We start from the raw sequence: 19787 nt of genomic DNA, 5'->3' as shown, positions 1-19787 counted from the left end.
AGAAGGCACTCTTCTTCCCATCCAAATGCAAGGGTTCAACCAAAAATTAAAATGTTCTGCATTATGAAAATTCGATTACCATTCTTTGGAACTAGCAACCTTTTAGAATGTCTTGCGTTTCCTTATTTCTGTATATTGTTTTATTTATTTATAAATGTTAATGAATCCACACAAGTTTTTCTCCACTAAGTCACACCATCTCAAAGGGGATAATCATAATGCTGCAGTTACGCAGCAAACCAGCATTCAATTAACAGCTAAAGCAAGCAAGTCAGCTTTTAGTGGCATAGATGGTCAAAATGTAGATCCCAGGAAAAAGTGCTATCGGAAATTTTATAAACAGGTTTCAAACCTGGAATACGGCAGCTGAGCAAAATGTTCCGTTGCCTTCTAACATGGCGGCTGATGGAAGTACAAGAAGTACAACCTCTTAAGAAAAGTAGCAGCACCACATCAGAGTCGAGGTGCAAACACAAACATACAAAGAAAAATTAAATCATGTTGACACAGAGTCTATTAACAAAACGGTCTCACGGTCCATTTCAAAAGAATATACTGCACTGTCGGTGTTAATTGATAATATACACTCAGCTTCTTCCAGCTATCCTCCTCTTGTCCCAGTTTTCTGTCCCGAAGGGACCGAAAGGACAGCCGCGTCCTTCGTGGGGTAGTGGTTACAATTCACTCATTTGAAAAAAAGAAAACATTGGCATGTGGTTAACGGCGTCCACTGGATTTCTACGCCATGTCTCCATTTCAGACTCCTTGACCTTTTAAACACGGCGGCATTCCCAGATCAACAGAGCTCATGTTCTTCCACGTCAGCCTAGCTGGTGGTACAATGCAGAAGAGTTCCGTGCTGCAGTCCAGCAGAACTGTCCACATCAGGAAACCAAGGGCGAGACAGTAAAGGCGGCGGGCGGTGCACTCACAAAACAAGCTCCCTGAAAAAAAAAGGGAGACACATTCGAACACCCAGATGTTACACATGGTTTTACGCACTGGGACCTCGTATGGTTTGTTCTTGTAGCCGCCACACCAGTAGAGGGCGCGCATGAAGCGAGAAGGGCAACAGCTATCTATAAGTGCTAAGGTGCTGCTTGGCTTTCTGCTACTCCACAGAAAGATAGCTTGGTCACTTATCTCCTCTCCTCTTGCATCTCCATGTTCCAACCCCCCCACCCAAAAAAGAAATCAGATACTTCATGTTCGTGTGCCTCCATCTGTTTCTTTTGACAAGTGGAGACCAGAAAGGATTGTAAGTAGTTGGACAGGAAGCAGAAGTGTTGAACCTTAGAAAATCCCTTTAGCAATTTTCAGTCCCTTCTGTTTCATGCGAGGCAGCGTGGAGCTGGCCACATTCTTGGCCCGCACCGGTCGGGCCAAGCCACGCTTCTTCAACACAAAGTCATAATTGGCAGTGGAGTTCATGGCATAGAAAACGTTGGCGTTGTCCGGGATCCTCAGCTCTGTACAACGAGACAGACAAGAGAAGTAGCAACGCATTAAAAAAAACACATTTTAACAATCCAGGGCAGAGTCGACAAGGAATGCTGGAAAAAGAAAAGAAGCTATAAAAATCATCCTAGAAATCCTGACTATGTTTAATGACCCTGGTTAAAATTATTCCTATGACTCAAAGAAGAAAGTACATTGTGGATAAGATGATGATTTCTCTGTTTTCTAGTTTTTACCTTTGTCGTCAGAGATCTTCTGCATGAGCTCGTAGTCCTCCGTCTTCTCCCGCTCCAGGTTGTGTTTGATCATGGCTTTCCTGATGACCGCCGGCGTCTTGTCTTGACTCGTCACCTGAATCACAGGACAAACATAAGTCTTTGTTAAACTGTGTGTCATCTACACAAAGGATTTCATGGTGCCGACATGTTTACAGCAGTATGCATGTTTGGTTTGCCTAAAATCAAACTAATATCCAATAAAATTATTGTATGTATGTGTATTTTCTCCTGAAACATTTGGGCTCACCAGGATGCTCTTGTACATGTTGCCGTTCTCCACATCCAGGCTGACTCTGATGATGCAGCAGTCGTCGACCTGCTGGTTGTACAATGGCAGTGACAGAGTCGAGTAGTTCGAGACCGCCGACGCCGAGCGTTTGTGTGAACGAGAGGCCGACAGCGGCGTGGAGCAGGAGACGGAGGACGAGGAGGCGCTGCTGGAGCCCGAGCCCGAGCTGGAGCCGGTCCCGGAGGTATCCAGAGATGACAGAGAGGTGCACTCCCAGAACTGTCTCATGTTTAGAAGAGAGAAGAGGATGTGAGGATTAAATAACACCGGGATGGGAGAGTAAAGGAGACAATAGCAGAGAAAGAAAGGCTGGAGTCAGGATCATCATCAATGAATCAGTTAGTTTAAGACGGATTAAAGCAGTAATCCATTAATATTGGATCTGTGGACTCCAGAACATCTCTAACAATTTAATGAAAAAATGTATGACTGAGATTCAGTGTTGGAAATGTAGGATCCAGCGTTCCACATTAATCCAATAATCATTGAGATATTTATCTTTGGGTGTCTTCGGGGGCAAATTCATTCATCATTAAATCATTAAAATACTGTGATGTGTAAACATGCCTGATCATGTCTTAATGATAAGCTACCAATAAGAATCAAACTAGATACCGTTGACGTTGAATCAGCTGCTGGAGCTTCTCTCCCCAAAGCAGAGACGGTTAGTTTTACTGAAGGAGTCGACGTCTGGGGACAAGACAGGAGGAGGAGACAGAAAACGTCAGCAAACACTGAACAACCGGAAACACTGGAACACACCAAGGATGCTAGGATGAGTTCAGCAGACACACGCAACAGTAAAGATCCAGTGGGGAACGAAGCAACCAGGAAAAGCTCCATTAGCAAAAGTGATTATTATTGAATCGAGAGTCAATAATAATCCATCGGATCACCACTACTGCTCAAGATTAACAGTAACTTCTCCATTCCACATTTCTCACTTACTTTTCTCTCATGTCCTTCTGGAGAGTCAGACAGGAAGCTGGGGTTCACATCCTCCAGGTCTGAACCGCTGGAGCTGACTGAGGTGACGCTCAGGGCGTCACCGCTGTCCCCCCCGCCTCCTTGGTACGGTCTGTAGTGAGAGTGGTCGAAGGATTTGGAATGAGAGCTGGGGGCGCCGCTGCAGCCGGCCTCCGTCAACTGCCGGCTGGACATGAAGCAAAACACACAAGTCTTACCACCATAACACGAGTTAGGAGTTACACAACTTTAGCAGAGTTATACCACTGTCACTTACTCGCTCCACCGTTTCATGATTCCACCATTCTTCTTGGCTCTGAGCGTGTTGCTCGCTGACTCAGAGAGCGGTTCGATTTCACAGGACAGATTATAGCTGCAGGAACAGGAAGTCAAGTTGGATGTAATGTTACTCTGGGCCCATCACAAGGAGAAGGCAGGATGTTTTTCACAGCCGTCCTTTCAATTCAGGACCCAGGAATCCTGAACTGATGCCAGCAAAATCCCCGAGTCCATGGTTTCGCAATATAATCCAGTTTCCACTGAGGCGGAAGGAGGATCATAAGGAATGGATTGGGTTTATATTCCCACGCTAAATAATCTGGCTTGATTTTGTTTTTTTCTGTAATGAATATAATTCTTTTAGATACTCTCCGCGGGTTTCACCACTCCTGTACGAATCATTCAGGCAGCTTTCCCTCCCCGACGGCTCTCAGCCTCCCCTGAAAGCCAGCAATAGCAAGCTTACGAGCACTTGAGCTAAAGCACTTATCAACAAGATCAGCACTCAAGACGACTGAAACTGAAAACAGGAACGGACCAGGCATCCTATACATGCTGCATTAAAAAAAGAAGATTTACGTAGACAAGAAACACAAAACGCATTTGTTAAAGGATGCAGTAATTTGACCAGAAAACTAAAACTTGATTTTGACAGTGGAGTAAAGTACACTAGTGATACAGCTCCTTTGTGCTCAAGTAGTACTACCAAAATGCATCCAAATAAATCTTGAGCGGATGACTGACCTCTCTGCCTCGCTGAGTTTCTCCACGCCTGCAAACCACTCTCGGAAGTGGCTCTCCTGAGTGAAACTGTAGTTGTTGGAGGCCAGCTGGAGGAGCTTGATCTGTGCGATTACCTCAAACTCCTGCAGGGAGAGAGCAGAGAACGCAAAGGGGAGAGAAAGGGGTTGAATTTTTGTCTACATTTGATCTGATTTGATCTGTTCTGAGTCATTTTGTGCTTTCTTTAAAAATGTACGACTTGAGATTAAGTCAACCTAAAATAAGGCACTGGTCAGGCAGGCTAGAGAGTGAACAGAGAGACAGCGGCGGGCTATTTGTTCCCACTTTCTTCAGCATTGAGCGAAGTAATGTTTTTCTGAGGTATTCTTCATCAAGGAATCATGGATCTTACTGATGAAGACGTGCGTCCATATGTAAGAGTGTGTGCAGAAATTAAATACTGGGTGAGGGAAGGGTCTCGGATACAGACATCACCACATGCATGCAGTGAATCATAAGGGGATTGCTATTCCTAGAATTCGTACCTGACTTATCTTTCTGAACAAATACTGTAAAGTCTATCTTTAATTACAACAGCACAGACAAAAAAAAAAAAATCAACACAAGTATTTCACCTTTCTTCTCTTCTCAAAGTTGATCAGACCACCCTAAAAGGGAGACAAAATCAAATTAGAAATTGATACTTAAAAATTTGCCAAGATTGGTGAATAAAAAAACTAAATTCATCAGAATAAGATTTTTGCCATCGTCAATGAGGGTTCACAGACTAGGAATTTTCCTCTTTGAAGTCGTGCAACATGTAACAGTAATGACAATAACAAATGCAAGCTACAGCGCTATGCTGTAGCATATGCTCCACATTTTAAGCATCTGACCTCAGTATAATCTTTCATAGCTGTGTCCATCATCACCAGGTCTGTCAGGAAGGTCCCCAGGTAAGGAATAGTCCCCTGCATCACTCCCTGTCCACAGAAGGACAGAGGGATCATCAGAGGAGGTAAATATGGAGGTTCAGCGAGAAACAATAATACTGTCTGCAGAGCAGAGCCACTGAGGATGGAGAGACATGTTTTCCAGGTTAGGGTTTTCCTCCTCCACGCGAATGGGCTGCAGAATCTTCATTTGCCACAAGGTAGTGTTGGTGAGTGATTATTGCAATGTGAAGCGGAAGTACTGCCGTGAAAGTATTAATATAGTGAGCAAAATAGAACAAAATAGTTTCTTGCGTCATCTAAAGTTGTGAACTCACCAGGTCTCTCTGCTGCTGGTGTCTCCGCTGAGCTCGTTTGGGGTTGATTTCCAGAGTGGCAAACTTTGAGGTGCCCTCCTGCAGAATAATAATGTTCATTTAAAAAAACAAAAAAAGCATGTACATTTTGTTTTTTTCAATAAAGTCTTATTTATTTGTCAAGTACCTTGAATTAAAAACTTGAACAACTTAAATTGTTAATATTGTATAGATTGAAACCCGTCTGTGAAAAAGAACACTATTATCATGTAAACATTATTTATAAAAGTCTCATAATATGGCACAATCCTGTTTGATTTAATGATATGTACAGACAGTGAAACAACAGTATCTGTAATAGAATACAGCAATGACAACACATCCTTTGTAATGTGTTTGTTCATGCTTCCATAGCAACACCCTAGTTTGAGAACAAAGTGTTTGTATCCGTTTTCCCATGAAACCTCTGTCCCTGAACGCAGCTTAAGGACTGCTCTCTGTGGGAAGCTTCCTCGACTGCATGTTTTATGCAAACCCGGAAGACGACTCGTCGTCCTCAGTTATTCCACAGGTGGCTGTGTTGTTCACGACTGAAGGTTTTGTCAGATCATTTAAGACCTGTTGAATTTATGCTGACAGGACAAAATGTCCTTTCTCACAATGTTAATGAAGATTAAAAAATAACGACTGTATCTCCTCTAAAATGTTTTACATTCCCAGTTGACCAATTCTCCATGCTTATACCCAACTTGACAAAATCAGGTCAAGTTTGCTTTTATTGTGCCAGCGACATCTGACAAGTTTCCAACAAAATATTTTACACAAATAAATAAATACATCAAAAATGAACTAATATATTAAACAACCGCTTCGTACTCATTTCAAGTAAAGTGATCGTAATGTTAAAGTTGATGGACTGCTCCTTTAATACAGAAAATATTGCATTAGATTCATAATTACTGTTGTTTTCCCACAACATAATGTTAACATGAATCTTTGTGGCGTTTAAACATGAGTGACATGCAGCGGGTCTGAACGGGCTACCGAAGGGAAAACTCCCTTCACGAGTGTTTTCTTGAACTCAACTAATATTTCTGAAATCTTCTCAAACGAATTCTGATCAACTGTAACTTACAGACGTATCAATTCATTTTAGATCATGATTACGGATTTCACTCATATAAAAACATCGATGGAAAACAATTGAATGAAACAATTTGTGTTCAGATGCGTAAAAAGCCTTTTATGTAATCACAGAGCACGAATATGAATTCGACATAACGGTCAAGCTGACTCCACGGCACAATATCTCGACTCGATGCTAAATTCCAGGGACAAATAAAATATCTGATCACAGAAAGGTTGAAGCCTCGTGCAGCCGGAGCCAGTCCAGCTGCCTGCCGCCTGGCCTGGGCAGATAGAGGTAGATGGAAGCGACGCCCCACGATGATCTTTTACAGAAGTGTCAGATCAGAGCCGTTATCTCCACCTACCAAAGGTTTCCCCCTCCCTTTGACGTCAACAGGGATTCCCCTCAGAGGAAGCCCGGGGTGTTCCCTCATCGCTACATGAGCGAAACACTCGGGCTCATAAATAGGTGGCCACACATTCACCGGATCTAGTTTGAATTTGATGGTGTGAAGATGCACCTAAAATGGATTCATCCACCGTTTAAAATAGTCCCCGATGAGTAGTTAGTCGTCAGCTTCTACATTAAACTACTGAACCCCTTTTTCTCATAGATGAAAATATAGATTGAACAGTAAACGGTATGCCAGCCTGCTTCATATTGCTACCACGAATATAAGAATTTGTACCACATTAATTGATAATAGATGTATCTATATTGGGAACATGTAGATGCCCCCCGATCAAAGGACATCAGAACATAAAACACTCCCAAGGTCTCAACCCCTCTGTGCAATAAACTCCGCTTAGATCAGCGACGACGACCTGCCAGCTGTCCAGATTCCACCAAGCGTAATAAATACATGGTATAACCCAACAAGTGTTCGTCGCTGCAAGAGGAAATCCGCAGACGGGACAGGTCTCAAAGCCGTACATCCCGCTTCCCTCAGCTCGGCAGCCAGACACTGCTGCTACAGAATTCACACAGGATGATTTGCTCATTTGTCTGATTGATGAGGGCCAATAAAAGGAAAACACGTTTATAGTTGTGTGTCTCGGAGATACATTTTTTTTGGTCAATATCGCAAAGACGCTTTAGTCGAGACGAAGTAATAATTTATAACGTGTATCCAATGGTCAAATAAATTGCTTTTATTGAGCTTGATCTAGATCTCTAAAACGTCGTGAAGCAAGACCAGGAAATGATAAATAGGATCGTATTATGGAGTTAGAATATTAAACACTAAAACCATATTAAGCTACCGGTACATGTGTGTGATTTTTCTCGCTGCCTGTTTGGGGGTTGACCGTGTTTCCTGATGAGAATCTGCGACCCACCTTCACCAGCAGCTCTCGGCTGAGGGAGTAGTTGTTGTCATCGGAGAAGATCTCGGACAGTTCGCGGAAGGTGCGGAAACTCTCCCTGCGGGCAGACGTTGTATGAAGAACGAAACTTGAGACGACCTGCACAACAATATACTTGCATAAGTAGACTTTCAAACCTACCGTGACACTTCCTCCCAGGTCCTCTTCAAACGATGGAGGGCGTTGCATTGCAGGGCGGAGAGGATGGCTCGCAACGAGGAGAAATTCTTTAAGATCCGACACTCCTGAACGCAACACGAACAATTACACAGTCAGAAACAGGCAGAACAAACTGGACGTCGTAATGTTTTGGATGCACTCTCGTTCTGTGTGGAAAGCAAACAGCCGTTAGGAAACTAAAAAATCAACCAGGACAAACAGTAAAGCGGCAGGTTGGTCACTCACCCGCGCCACATCGATCCACCTCTCCAGCAGCCTGGCTCTCTGGTTGGGCTTCAGCGTCGGGTTGCTCAGGCAGGTGGTGATGACACAGTTGGTGACAGAGTTGAACTGGGCCACAGTGGCTCTGATGGTGGGAGCCAAGTGCTCCTTCCCTTTCTTATCCCGCTGAGACCAAATCCCCCCGAGGCAGTGGTAGGGTACCGCCTTCTTAAAAAGGTCCTGGACAGAGCGAGAGAGAGAGAGAGCAACCAAAGATTATTTTTAAAAACAACACGAATACGGTCTTCAAACATTTGACCAAACCAGGAAGGGTTCATGCAAGGATGCTTTAAAGGGTACTTTCACGGAGATGTCAGTTTTATGAGTCATCAGGAATACTCATCACCATATTACAGCAGCTTGAGATGAAACAATGAAAGTCAATTGTCTTCTGTGACCGCGGATGACTTGCGCTTCATTGGCGAACCACCTTGAAATGAAGGAAAGGACAGGGAGGATTGGCTCACCGCATCCATTAGCGTGAACTGCTCCGCCACCATGATGGGGTCAAATGACAGAAAGCTAAACGCAGGAAGCTCGTCCTCAAAGCCGCTCTCTTCCTGCGTGGCAAAAGGGCAGCCGACGTGTTCCCCTGAAGAGAAAGAAAACATGTTGCACAGCGCCGCCTCGCACTGAGCTCAACCTAAACACCGTCCTCGCTCTTCTCATCCTTCTGCCAAGCTCGCTAGGCTCTGACATCTTCGCTCAGTTCTTACGTCTGCTGACATGTACATGCACAGCCAGACTTCTCGCTCCGGCAACAAGCATTCCGATGCGAGAACTGACGACTGCAGCCACCGGAGGCCAAGTTTCCATAGATAACAGCTTTAAGACTAATTAAAGTTGGAATTCTAAACAGGGAAAATAAATCACAGGTACATCTTGACCACAAATTTAATTTCTAGTGGGACTCCATTTTGCTGGAGTCTCTGCTCTGGTTGCCCCCCCCCCCCCACACAAACACCCTTGTCCTGCATTCATACCATCAGGATCAGGCTCACACTGCTGTCGGCGGTAGAAATGGGCCAGCAGGTTGCGGGCGCGGCGCTCCAGGTCCGAGCCGAGGAGGTGGCGGTGAAGGTAGGACAGGAGCTGGTGCAGGCAGTCGTAGTTTGGAGGGGTCCAGAAGTCCTCAGAGTACTGGTCCAACCAGGCTCCCAGGATGGATGAAACAGTGCTACGCCACACAGCAAAGTAAATCGTGTCAAAGTACACATTTTAAAATGACAATTTTAAGCTGATTTCCATGTCGTAGTCACTACAAGCTGCTCGGCTAAATGTAAATCAATCCCTGCTTACCCTTGATTTATCCACTGATCAAAAGGCGGACCTACTCCACGCAGACTAAGTGTCATGACCACACTCTAATACCGATGAGAGATTCAGAATGTCTCCGCTCTGGGAGGAGGCTACTGCGTCTGAATATCACCGCTAAATACATTCTTTGAAGATATCAAATGAAATAAATATTACAGAGTTCAGACTATGATAAAGCTCTTCATATTTCTTAATATGTCAAATCAATGCTTTAAAAAGCCATTTAAACATTGCATTTTTATCCAACTCCTCCAGATACGGCCTGTCGAATGTCTAGCAAAGACAAATCACCCACTAGAACTTCAAACCCTGCATATATTCAGATTCTGAGGAGGAGTGGGCCGGGGGCCGGGGGCTGGGGGCCGGTGCTGCGATTGCTCTCAGTGATTAATGTTGGCAGCTCAATAGTGAAGGCACAGCAGACTCACTTCCTCAGCTCTGTGCAGTCATCCTGGGAGACTCTGTGTGCTGTGGCTGCAGGGACAGTCTGGAGCTTTGCATACCTAAAGGATATAATAATAATAATAATATTAATATTAATAGCAACACTTGTAACACATCATACACATAACTTGACATAACTACAACCCTGCGCGACTTCTGCCAAGCATTTAGCTCGCAAAACAAGAAGAATAAAGCATTAGTTTCTGATATCTCTGACGAATCGCACACGTTTGTAGCTAATGTGCTGTACATCACAGGGAAGTCGGAGCCGGGATTCAATCCCTGACCTATTGGCCACTGGATGACCCGCTCCACCAACGAGGCCGTAGCCACAGTTGTTTATTTATAAAGAAATGATTAAACCAACAAATTAAATCTTGAGGTCCTTCTCGGGAAAAGGTGCACAAATCTTTTTTTTTTTTTTTACAGTAAAATTTGCATTTTGCTGTTTATGTTGTAAATAAACATATTTAAATTTACCATATATTATAAGTTATGTTAAAAATAGAAACAAAGCCAATATGTAGAATAGGGAATAACTGTAAACATAAAAACATTCAGGTGGTTCTCACTTACCGACAAGTCGGAGATACGGCGGGCTTTCCAACATTTTTAAGTATGCACTGGCAGCGGAGGTATGAGTGAGTCGGGCATGTGTACAGTATAAATGTCATTTATGTATGCAAATATTAAAAAAAATTCATTCATCGATTCATTTTCATGTCCGCTTTATCCGCCTTCCGGGTCACGGGTGTTGCTGGAGCCTATCCCAGCGAGAGGCGGGATATAAACCGGAAGCATCGCCAGCGCATCGCGGGGTAAAGTTGTTAATCAACGGGAGTTTGGTATAACGATGAAATAGTTTACCGACGGGGTCTTCGGAACGTAACTCCGTCGTTAAGCGACGACCACCTGCATTAAAAACTACCCGTCTACGTTGCCGCTATTGAGCAAGTATACATTTGAAAGGCAAGTATGAGCCACATTTATTTTCTTCCATGTGCGTCTTTAAAATTAAGAGACTAATAGCCTGAATGCAGAAATGAGCCATGAGCAGAAACTCGGTTTTCCTCCTCTGACTATTTCATTGATTCGATTTTCTGTCGCCTGAAACCGTAAAATCAGAGCAAAGTCTGAAAAATAAACATTTTGGATTTCTCCATCCTTCCATGTTCTTGTGGGGCCAAACATTTCCCCTGAAAACTACTCGTGTGCACCGAAAAGCGTCGCCTGCCGTCCCCGTACCTGTTGAGCAGGAGGTCCAGCACCTGCTTGGTGGTGGCGAAGGAACGGTAGGTGCAGAGGAAAATGGTGACGTAGGTGGAGTCTTTGCCCCTGAACGCCGACACCATGTACTCCACCAGTCTCTCCAACGTGCCGGCCTTGATGGTCCGCACCTTGCACGTCTCATAGAGACTCAGGGCCGAGTCCGTCTCGACGCCCAGCCATCTCTGTCCTTTGCTGGCCGACTGGTGCAGCTGCACTTTCCTCAGTGTGATGGTGAAGATGGCGTCCTCCTCGGCCTCTTCGCCGATCTCCTGCGTCGAGCTCTAGGATACAGAGAAGACAGGGAATTAAACTAACAACCTCAGTTAAGGGCTTGTTTTGGCACCAAGACTTGCTATATCCTTTAATTTCCTTCAAGGAGACACGTTGGAACTAAGTAATTGAAATGGCTGCTTTGAAAGGATGTCACTGTTACCATGCCGATTGCAGAGTTAAAGCCCTCTAATGGCAACCATCTGCGTGGACTAGCTCTCTTCCATCTGGCCCGTCTCTGTGAGTCAGCCCACGTGAATCATGTGCACGGATTGTTTGGTAACAATAGCGTGTTACTAAACAGAGCTTACTGGATATGTGGTCCTACAATACAAGCTGCAGCCTGTATGTACCAAACAGGGAATCAGCACAAGCTGCATCGAAAGACAACTCTGAAGGCTCTTATATGTCACCGCCATAAAGCCTCGTTTGATTCTCCTAAATACAAAAAACAGACTCGCAACAAATAACAGAAGAGACGGAGCTTCGTTCGTCATCACGAACAGTCCTGCACCAAACGTCACCAACAATACTGAGTGATAGCCAACAGAAACCAGGGAAAGGCTTACAAGTAATCATTTCTCCTTAAAAGCTAGCTCATCAGCACGAATAAGAAAAAAAATGAGGTTTCACAGCATTTTAACCTGAATCGGCTCATTTAGTAAAATGTTCAGAGCAGCACGGTGGTGCAGTGTGTAGCGCTGTTGTCTCACAGCAAGAAGGTTCTGGTTCTGTACAGTCAGGTTCAGTTTTACTTCTCCCCACTCCATTTCGAGCATCATATAGGCCTAATTGTTTGTCTATTATGGACTGTACAGCTTATTTTCCCTTTATAATCTATTTTATTTGTTTTTCTTTGGCCACAAAACTGCTCGAAATAAATAAACTAACAACAGACGGTAAAACCTTCACAGCCTGGCAGAGTGGCGTGCATCATTCAAGCTGAGGCCGAGACGGAGGAATAGTATGTAATCTCACATGCCAGTCATGCATCATGGCCCCTTGCAGTGCATCCTGGGAGGATTAGTCATCATTCCTTAGCAAATGCCTGTATTTATTAATTTTCTTTTATCAAGATGTCTTTGCTTACATCTAAGTCAGTGCCAAGACCTTCTGCTGTGTCTCTGTTACCATGGAGATAGGCTCAAATGAGAATGGCTGTGAAGTTGGAAAGCCAATTTAACTTGAAATACCAAAATAAAATACAATGAAATAAAATCAGAAAGAATGTACATGATACACTTTATTCTTTACGGGCCTGACATACTAAGATTCATGTCTGAGGATGTAGTCCATTTTCTTTATGTATAATAATAGCCATCAATTAGTTGGAATAATTAAACCAAAGAAAAGTTAAATGATGAGTTTAAGCCTGTAGAGTTCAGTAAATAACTCTCCTAAAATAAGATTGAGTAAAGTACATAAACGAACGTGCTCACTAATTTCAGAATGATATGATCACCAAATAGTGAAGAATACTACAGACAACTTCAATCATAATAAATATATTTGTTCACTACAGTGCTACTTCAGACACGACTGAGGGCAACCGGCTCCGATTGGTGACAGCGTCAAATTCCTGGTGAGTCATGTGACTTCTTTCCACAAAAATAAAACTTTTTCACTAAAAAGTCCAAACTTTAAACACTTTCACAGGAGAGATCCCACCAGCGTGTTACAGAGGGAGGGGGTTGGTGACAGATAAATGGGGGTGGGGGGGGGTTAAACCCCTGGACTGTTGTAAATCCCGCGCAGCCTAACGACCGACGCACAGCTGCAGACGAGGACCTTGACAGCAGGAGCGGCGCTTATCAGGCGAACCACAGAATCACGCCAAGCTTTGAAAAATGCAGCGTTCAAGGACAGCCGCTCCGCTCCATCCGCAGAGTCAATTCCCACCACTCATCCATGTTCCAACAAGGACGAGCGTTGCCATGTGAACCAAACTCTGCCTTCTCCTCGAGCAAAACACCGACCGGTCAATACTTCAAACAGAAGAGCTCAGCAGCACCTCGAAAGGGAGGAATTATTGGGTCCCTGCAGAATGCAGAGGACGAGCTAGACTTTCTCTTTTTGAAAAGTGTCTCGAGATAACATCTGCTGTGATTTGCTGCCATACAAATGAAATTCACTCGGATGGACATGAAAGCCGTCTCTGAAGACAGCTATTAATATTCTCAAGAGGTGTTTTCTTGGCTCGTCTTGTGACCTTGAAAGTAAAAAAAAAAAAGAAATGTGAAAATGTTAAAACTGCAGCAGCGTCCACGTCCTCATCGTGCGTGAGTCTCCTCCACACACACACTAACACTGATCAGCTCTACGTTCACCCAAAGAATCCTGACCGTGAATGCAGATGTGGGCAGGAGGAATGTGAGGTGAATGAACGTGATCGGAAAGAGGAAAAATCCGATCACACAATGTCAGACTGCAGGAAGAATGGATTCTGTGTGTGTAAATCGGGCAGGATGGTGTCTTCTCCTTTGCACACTTAAATCGCAGCTGTCACAAGGTTGAACTGTTGAAAGACACAACATGACAGTTTTACATTTTAAAGTTAAGCGACTCCTACGTGACCTTATCTTGATTAATTCCTCTTCTTGAAGCTAATCCTTATGGATCCTCTCGGCAGCCAAACGACTCTTGGTTCAGTCCTAAACCTTTTAGCATGCCATGCCTCTCTCCCCCCCCCCCCCCCCATGTTTCCTGTTAATATCCAACAAAGGTGGCCTTTCATCCCAAAAAAAACTCATTGCTAATAAAAAAAAACTTCTACCACTTGTTAACATGTATACAAATCCACAGGAATTCAAGAATCATTATTGTGTCAAATGAGATTTTTAAAAGAAAATGCTTCGAAAACCACAAGGGTTCAAAGATATTCTGGTGTCTTTTCACCACAGCACTTTGTAAATGAAAGCCGAGGCTAATTTCCATCTCAGAGTGGAAATAGTTCACGGTCCCTGGCCTGAACGTTGAAACCCAGTTAACCCACAAATGCAAGCGTCTTAGTTTAGCAACTGGAAAAGCATTCAGAGAGCGCAGACCTCCGCCAAGCAGCTCATTCCCCTCCTAATTAGATTTACACCATCCACATGGATCTGGATCATCACCAAAAGGTTCTAAATTGTTCTTGGCATCTTTATACATCAACCATGAAAAGTAAGAGATCAACAGATCAACACAAGAACAGGCAGTAAAGGAAGCCCTCATTCTGGGGTGGGTGCGCTTGGAGGCGTCTGGCAATTCACGATGCTCATCAGCAGAAAATACACCTGCCTCTATGAAAAGCGGCCCCACATGACCCTCAGAAAGCCCCTCAGCGTAAAGCTCTAAATATAGAGCATCAGGGAGATTCCCAGTGGAAAGAAAAAGCCTGGCCAAAACAGTGGACGGCTAAACAAAGCCAACAACAGCGTGCCCCCATTACAGCCCCGTAGCACAAGCCAGCGACTTCCTTTTGCTAACAATCGCTGAAAAAAGAGAGATCATTTGAATGTGAGGCATGAAGCAGCAAAGGGGGGGCATATGTGAGCAAAATATTATTCTCAATGGCAGCAACAATGAACTCCAGAGAGTCAAAAAAATAAGATGTTGTCAGAGGTAGAGGACTGTTTCTGCTGAATGTCTGAATAATTTGTTTTATTTATAGTCCTGTAAGTAGCACAACTACCTTTAGAAAATATCATGCGTATCAGAAACGTCACGAAAATGTATAGTTTCGATTCTAACGAACAAAGTTTCTCTTCCGAATATGGATCTCACACAGCAGCGATTTCCCAGCATCTGGGATAACTTGAAGGTTTTTGGGGACCGTTTACTTTCCAGGCTCTATTTTTACCTTTGCTTGCTCGTCTTTCATTACAAAAAAAGACATGAATTCACACATGAACAACATGATCTGTTAAATCCTGTTAATCGATCCGCCGTGGGCCGAAGAACAACCGATCAGATTTGGGAGGAGACCTCGGTCCACGTTTCCTGCCATCACGTCATTTATTTAGCTGCAACTGCAAATAAGCCCAGAAGATTTGGAGTCTGTTTACATCGTCTAGAATTTGGAGGAAATTCAAAGCGAGAGGAATGACTTGTGTTGTACTTTCTTTCCAAGCACCTTCTACTTATTTGTGCTTCTTGTGTACGTGTTCATTTTCACTCGATCTCAACCAGCTCCCTGGGCAGTTTGGAAAGGTTTTAGTAAAGCATGACAGCAACAAAACGGATATAATCAGCAGGTAATTCAGCTCTTTGCAGTTTGCTTTCTTTTACCTTCTCGTATGAATGAGTGAGCGTGCTAATTTAACGACACCAGACAGACAGAGAATGCCAAATCGGACGATTTGAAGATTTTTTTCCAGGCACCGGGCCGCCACATTCCAGTTGCTGCCGGTTTCTGTCATTCTGTCTGTCGCTCAGCCACTCCACTCGCTCCAGACCGAACAGTGGAAACAAAAGCTCCTCTGTTCCCGATCGGATGGGCCCGGCTCCTGTTGCTCGTTGCAACATTCAGCCCAAACTTCTGCCCGTGCTTCGATCAATGCTGAAATCTTAAAATAGAGGCCACTGGGTCTAATCTCAGCTCCCTCACACGGCTGCTCCGTGTCCCGACTTGACATCCGCCTCTGATCACTTCTAATCAGCCGGAGGCTCATTAAAGTCACAATTCTTTTTCAGGGTAGAGCTGAGTCACATGGATAAAGAAAAAAACACACAAATCATTTCATTGATAAAAGATGAATGAAACAAAAGTTAAATTTAATTTAGAGCTACAAGTTGCTGGTAAACATGACGATGATGATGATGATTCATCTTCTTCTCTGGTTTTCTCTGCCACTAATTGATTGTTGTGTGAATAAGTGGACAGCTTGAAGGGCTTCCTGTCAAAGGCCTTTTGGGTCTTCATGAGCAGCGGTCTAGTCTCCGTTTAGCTGGTTCGTGTTGGTTCGGCCTATAATCCTGCTGGTTAGCTACCAGATTATGGTGTTTGGAAAGCTCTCTGGACTAAAGTCTTAATTATGGCTATTTTTAGCTTGAACGCTCGATTGTGTGCCGTTTGTGTGCAGCAAGATACGTCTGTATGAGCGTGGTTTACTTGGCTCCCATCATCACACAACAACTGGGCTATAACAACATTAAAATGAAACAATAAGAAAGCTAACGTTGTAGTCAAAGAGGTACTGAAGTGCAAATGACGGCTGTGGAGTATGACGCGTTGTGGCTGCTCAGTCAGGGCTGATTTTGTTAACCAAAGCTATGTGTCAATAATGGTAGTTTCAAAATAATCAAATAATCAGAACCAACCCCCCCTCAGAAACTTAAAATCAGGATTATCTGAGAAGGAAAATGCAAAGAATTGTTAATTACCATTGTATAAAATTACAAAGCCAAAGTCTGGTCTTAGCAGCATTTAATGTTGATCTGGTTGTGTCAAACAATAAAAGGAAGGACATTTGGATTTAACTGGGGCAGCGCAGGTCCAGCCTCCGTCAGAAACTTTAACAAAGCGTGTAGGAAGGCATGAAGGAATCTGATCTGATTGCAAATCTCCATTCAAAAGCCACCTGACCCCACACATATGATACATATCATTCAGATCCTTGTCTCGTGTGGGTTGCATGAAGCAACCCCCACACCCTGGTCCACCTCAGACCCAGTAGCCTGTCTTACTGTAACAAATCCACGATGCAGAGGGGAAGAATCCCCTCAGCAGATGCAGGCGGGGGATTACGCATTAAGTAATTGTTTTAGAGAAAGGATTAGATCAGGGCAGAGAGGACATGAGCTACCTCTTTGAGCTCAGGATACGCAGCGGGAAACGTATTCGTCTTGGTCACGGGCTTGCAATATCAGAGTTAAGCACATACAAGCCACAGAATCAAAAAGGGAACATGTGGACAGCAGGCCGGACCAGATGGGCTCCATGCGGTATCAATTATGATGTCCTCTGCCCAGGCCTTATATAAGCCTGATAAGTATGGCTCGTCCTCCCTCTTTATCCGATCCAGCGTACAGGCAGACCTGGAGAATGTTCCTCTGAGTCATACAAAGGGACATTATGAACAGAGCGCCATGAAACTGTCTTTGGGTCATGAGTAGAAGAGGCCAGTGATCCAGTGAAGTTATGTGTTTTATATTTAATGTTAAAACCATTAGCGTTCTATCTTTGGTCATAATAGTGGGTTGGCTCAAATTTATTAGGATATTCAAGAAGGGTTTTGAACTGGGGTTTTTTTAATAAAAAAACATAAAATGTTACCTTGGGCCTTAGGATGGGCTTTTTATTATGCTTTTTTTTTTTTAAACAGATAAATTGATAAAAATAATGCAAGAAAACGTCATTTGGATTCTGAAAGTTTTTTACCCGCCACTGAGGCTGGGAATTTTCTCTATTGCATAAACACACAGCATAATACACGACTAGTGTAGCGGTACTTAACTTCTGCACCTATTTACAGTAACTCTACATCATAGCAGGAAATACCAATTTGTGGTGTGACAAACATACCACTTACTCGCAGTGCCAGCATAATCTGTATTAAATTATGTTAAGCCTTGACTCAATAATGGCTTCACTGGAGGCGTTCAGCAGAAATAGCCCCAGTTTTAAATGAATTGAAGAGCTGTGCAGAGAGAAGCGACGCCGCAGAGGTGAACCCAATGAGAAGCACAAGTCATCCTGTTGCTGTCCTCTCAGGCAGATGTTTAAAGCCTGTCATTATCATAATAGTAAATAATTACAATTATAATATTATATTATATATTAACTCAGTCTGTTAACTCGATTGTTCCGAATAACTTTTTTGTTTTCTTTTTTGTGGTTCCTGCCAACTAAATTCTAATCTTATAAATAAATAAATTAAAAAAAAACGATCCAAGAATTCCTGAGTCTCCCGCATCCTCAAAACTTTCCCCGGATCCCCCCCCCCCCCCGGCTCCTCACCTCCAGCAGCGGCAGGTCCGGGTCGAGGTGCGTGAAGCTGTGCAGGACCACCGGGCTGCGATCCGCGACCACCTCCAGTCTGACCCCGTCCCAAATGTTCCGCACCCTCCACGACGAGTCGAACATCTCGACCAGCTGTCCCGGTTTGGCGCTGTGCGCCTCGGATTGCGTCACCGAGAAATAGACCATGGGTGCCCGCAGAGCCGAGGGGCCGGTCACAACGACGGCGGCGCCATGTTTACTGGGTTAATGGTGTTTTTAAAGCGCGATGCCGCCGCTGCGGTCGGTCATCGCTGCTGTCTGGACTGGGAAGCAGAACCATGACTCAGAATGGGGCTTTTCTAAGCCCCGCCCCTGAAAAGCGTTGCCTTTGGGGCTGTCGGAAATATCAGAAACTTTACAGGGAGACCGACGTTCTTCACTTTCATCCCGGCACTAAATAACTTAGTTGTTTATGAACATTAAAATGCTTTAAAAAAAATGGCTTCAAACATTACACTTATCAGATTATTACAATGGCAGAATACAATATTTTAGTTAAGTAGTCCTTCAAGTTTCATGTTCAATTAAGAAGTAAATGTTATGAATGGACCACACTAAACATTTTCTTCTTTGTTTCGTTCTATTGTAACAGACGTTTACGAGGTGTCCCTGAACGTAGCACTAAGACACGCATTTGGGGACTGTCAGCGGTTTTGTTGCGTCTGTTCTCACTGGAGCAGCAGCGGCTTGTGGGACAAAAGAAAAACACAGTCCAGGACTGTTCCTGCTGGTGATCAAACAAACATTACAAAATGTCTCAGGACAATAGCGCGAGTAGAAATGGGCACAATTGTAAAGGTAATTTGGACATGAATGACTTAAAATGTCTACACACATTAAACAAATTGCAAGAAACGTTAAAGGGAAGTAAATAAATAAATGCTTTTGGTTCCTATTTTTGGGGCTATGTCTCAGAAACCATCCTCTAACCTCCCATTCAGAGACTAAACAAAACTTGTAATAATGACAACAGAAAAAAAATCCCCAAATTCCCTAAATAGCGAAAGGCACCACTTCTGTATTTGTCAGTTGTGTGTATCAGGTTTATTGAAAATATATATCAGTGTTTGAGCTATGTTGTTATTCCTTTATGCCCTCTCGTCACTTAGTTCACACAGCAGTTCTGTTATACTGTATATCATATTAAATATGGAAAACGATAACCAATATGAATCACTGAATTATTGCAAATCCTACTTTAATGCTTTATTATTTAATTGAGCTCACATTTTAGAGTAAAATATTACTTGTAAAGATGCAATTACAACTTTTATAAAAGTCAAGGATCTAAATGTGGTTATTATAACCAATCATAAACTAAATGATCAAGTG

General features: G+C 43.5%; 1 protein-coding gene across 1 annotated transcript; it reads right to left on the bottom strand.

Moving 5' to 3' along the window:
* Positions 1–1285: 1285 nt before the first annotated feature.
* LOC137918218 (ral guanine nucleotide dissociation stimulator-like) lies at positions 1286–18602 on the bottom strand. The gene is made up of 18 exons (XM_068760979.1): positions 18414–18602; positions 11183–11487; positions 9922–9996; positions 9160–9353; positions 8644–8768; positions 8141–8356; positions 7877–7980; positions 7709–7793; positions 5264–5341; positions 4890–4976; positions 4629–4661; positions 4015–4136; positions 3269–3364; positions 2974–3178; positions 2641–2715; positions 1984–2244; positions 1695–1809; positions 1286–1469 (listed from the first exon to the last, which is right to left on the bottom strand). The coding sequence occupies exons 1-18, from the start codon at positions 18600–18602 to the stop codon at positions 1294–1296; spliced, it is 2541 nt and encodes an 846-aa protein (XP_068617080.1). The 3' UTR covers positions 1286–1293.
* Positions 18603–19787: the final 1185 nt, after the last annotated feature.

This window comes from Brachionichthys hirsutus, chromosome 4 (genome assembly GCF_040956055.1).
Source record: "Brachionichthys hirsutus isolate HB-005 chromosome 4, CSIRO-AGI_Bhir_v1, whole genome shotgun sequence".
In the NCBI taxonomy this organism is placed as follows: Eukaryota; Metazoa; Chordata; class Actinopteri; order Lophiiformes; family Brachionichthyidae; genus Brachionichthys; species Brachionichthys hirsutus.
Note: the sequence above shows the minus strand (reverse complement) of the source record. Positions and strands in the feature narration are given on the sequence as shown.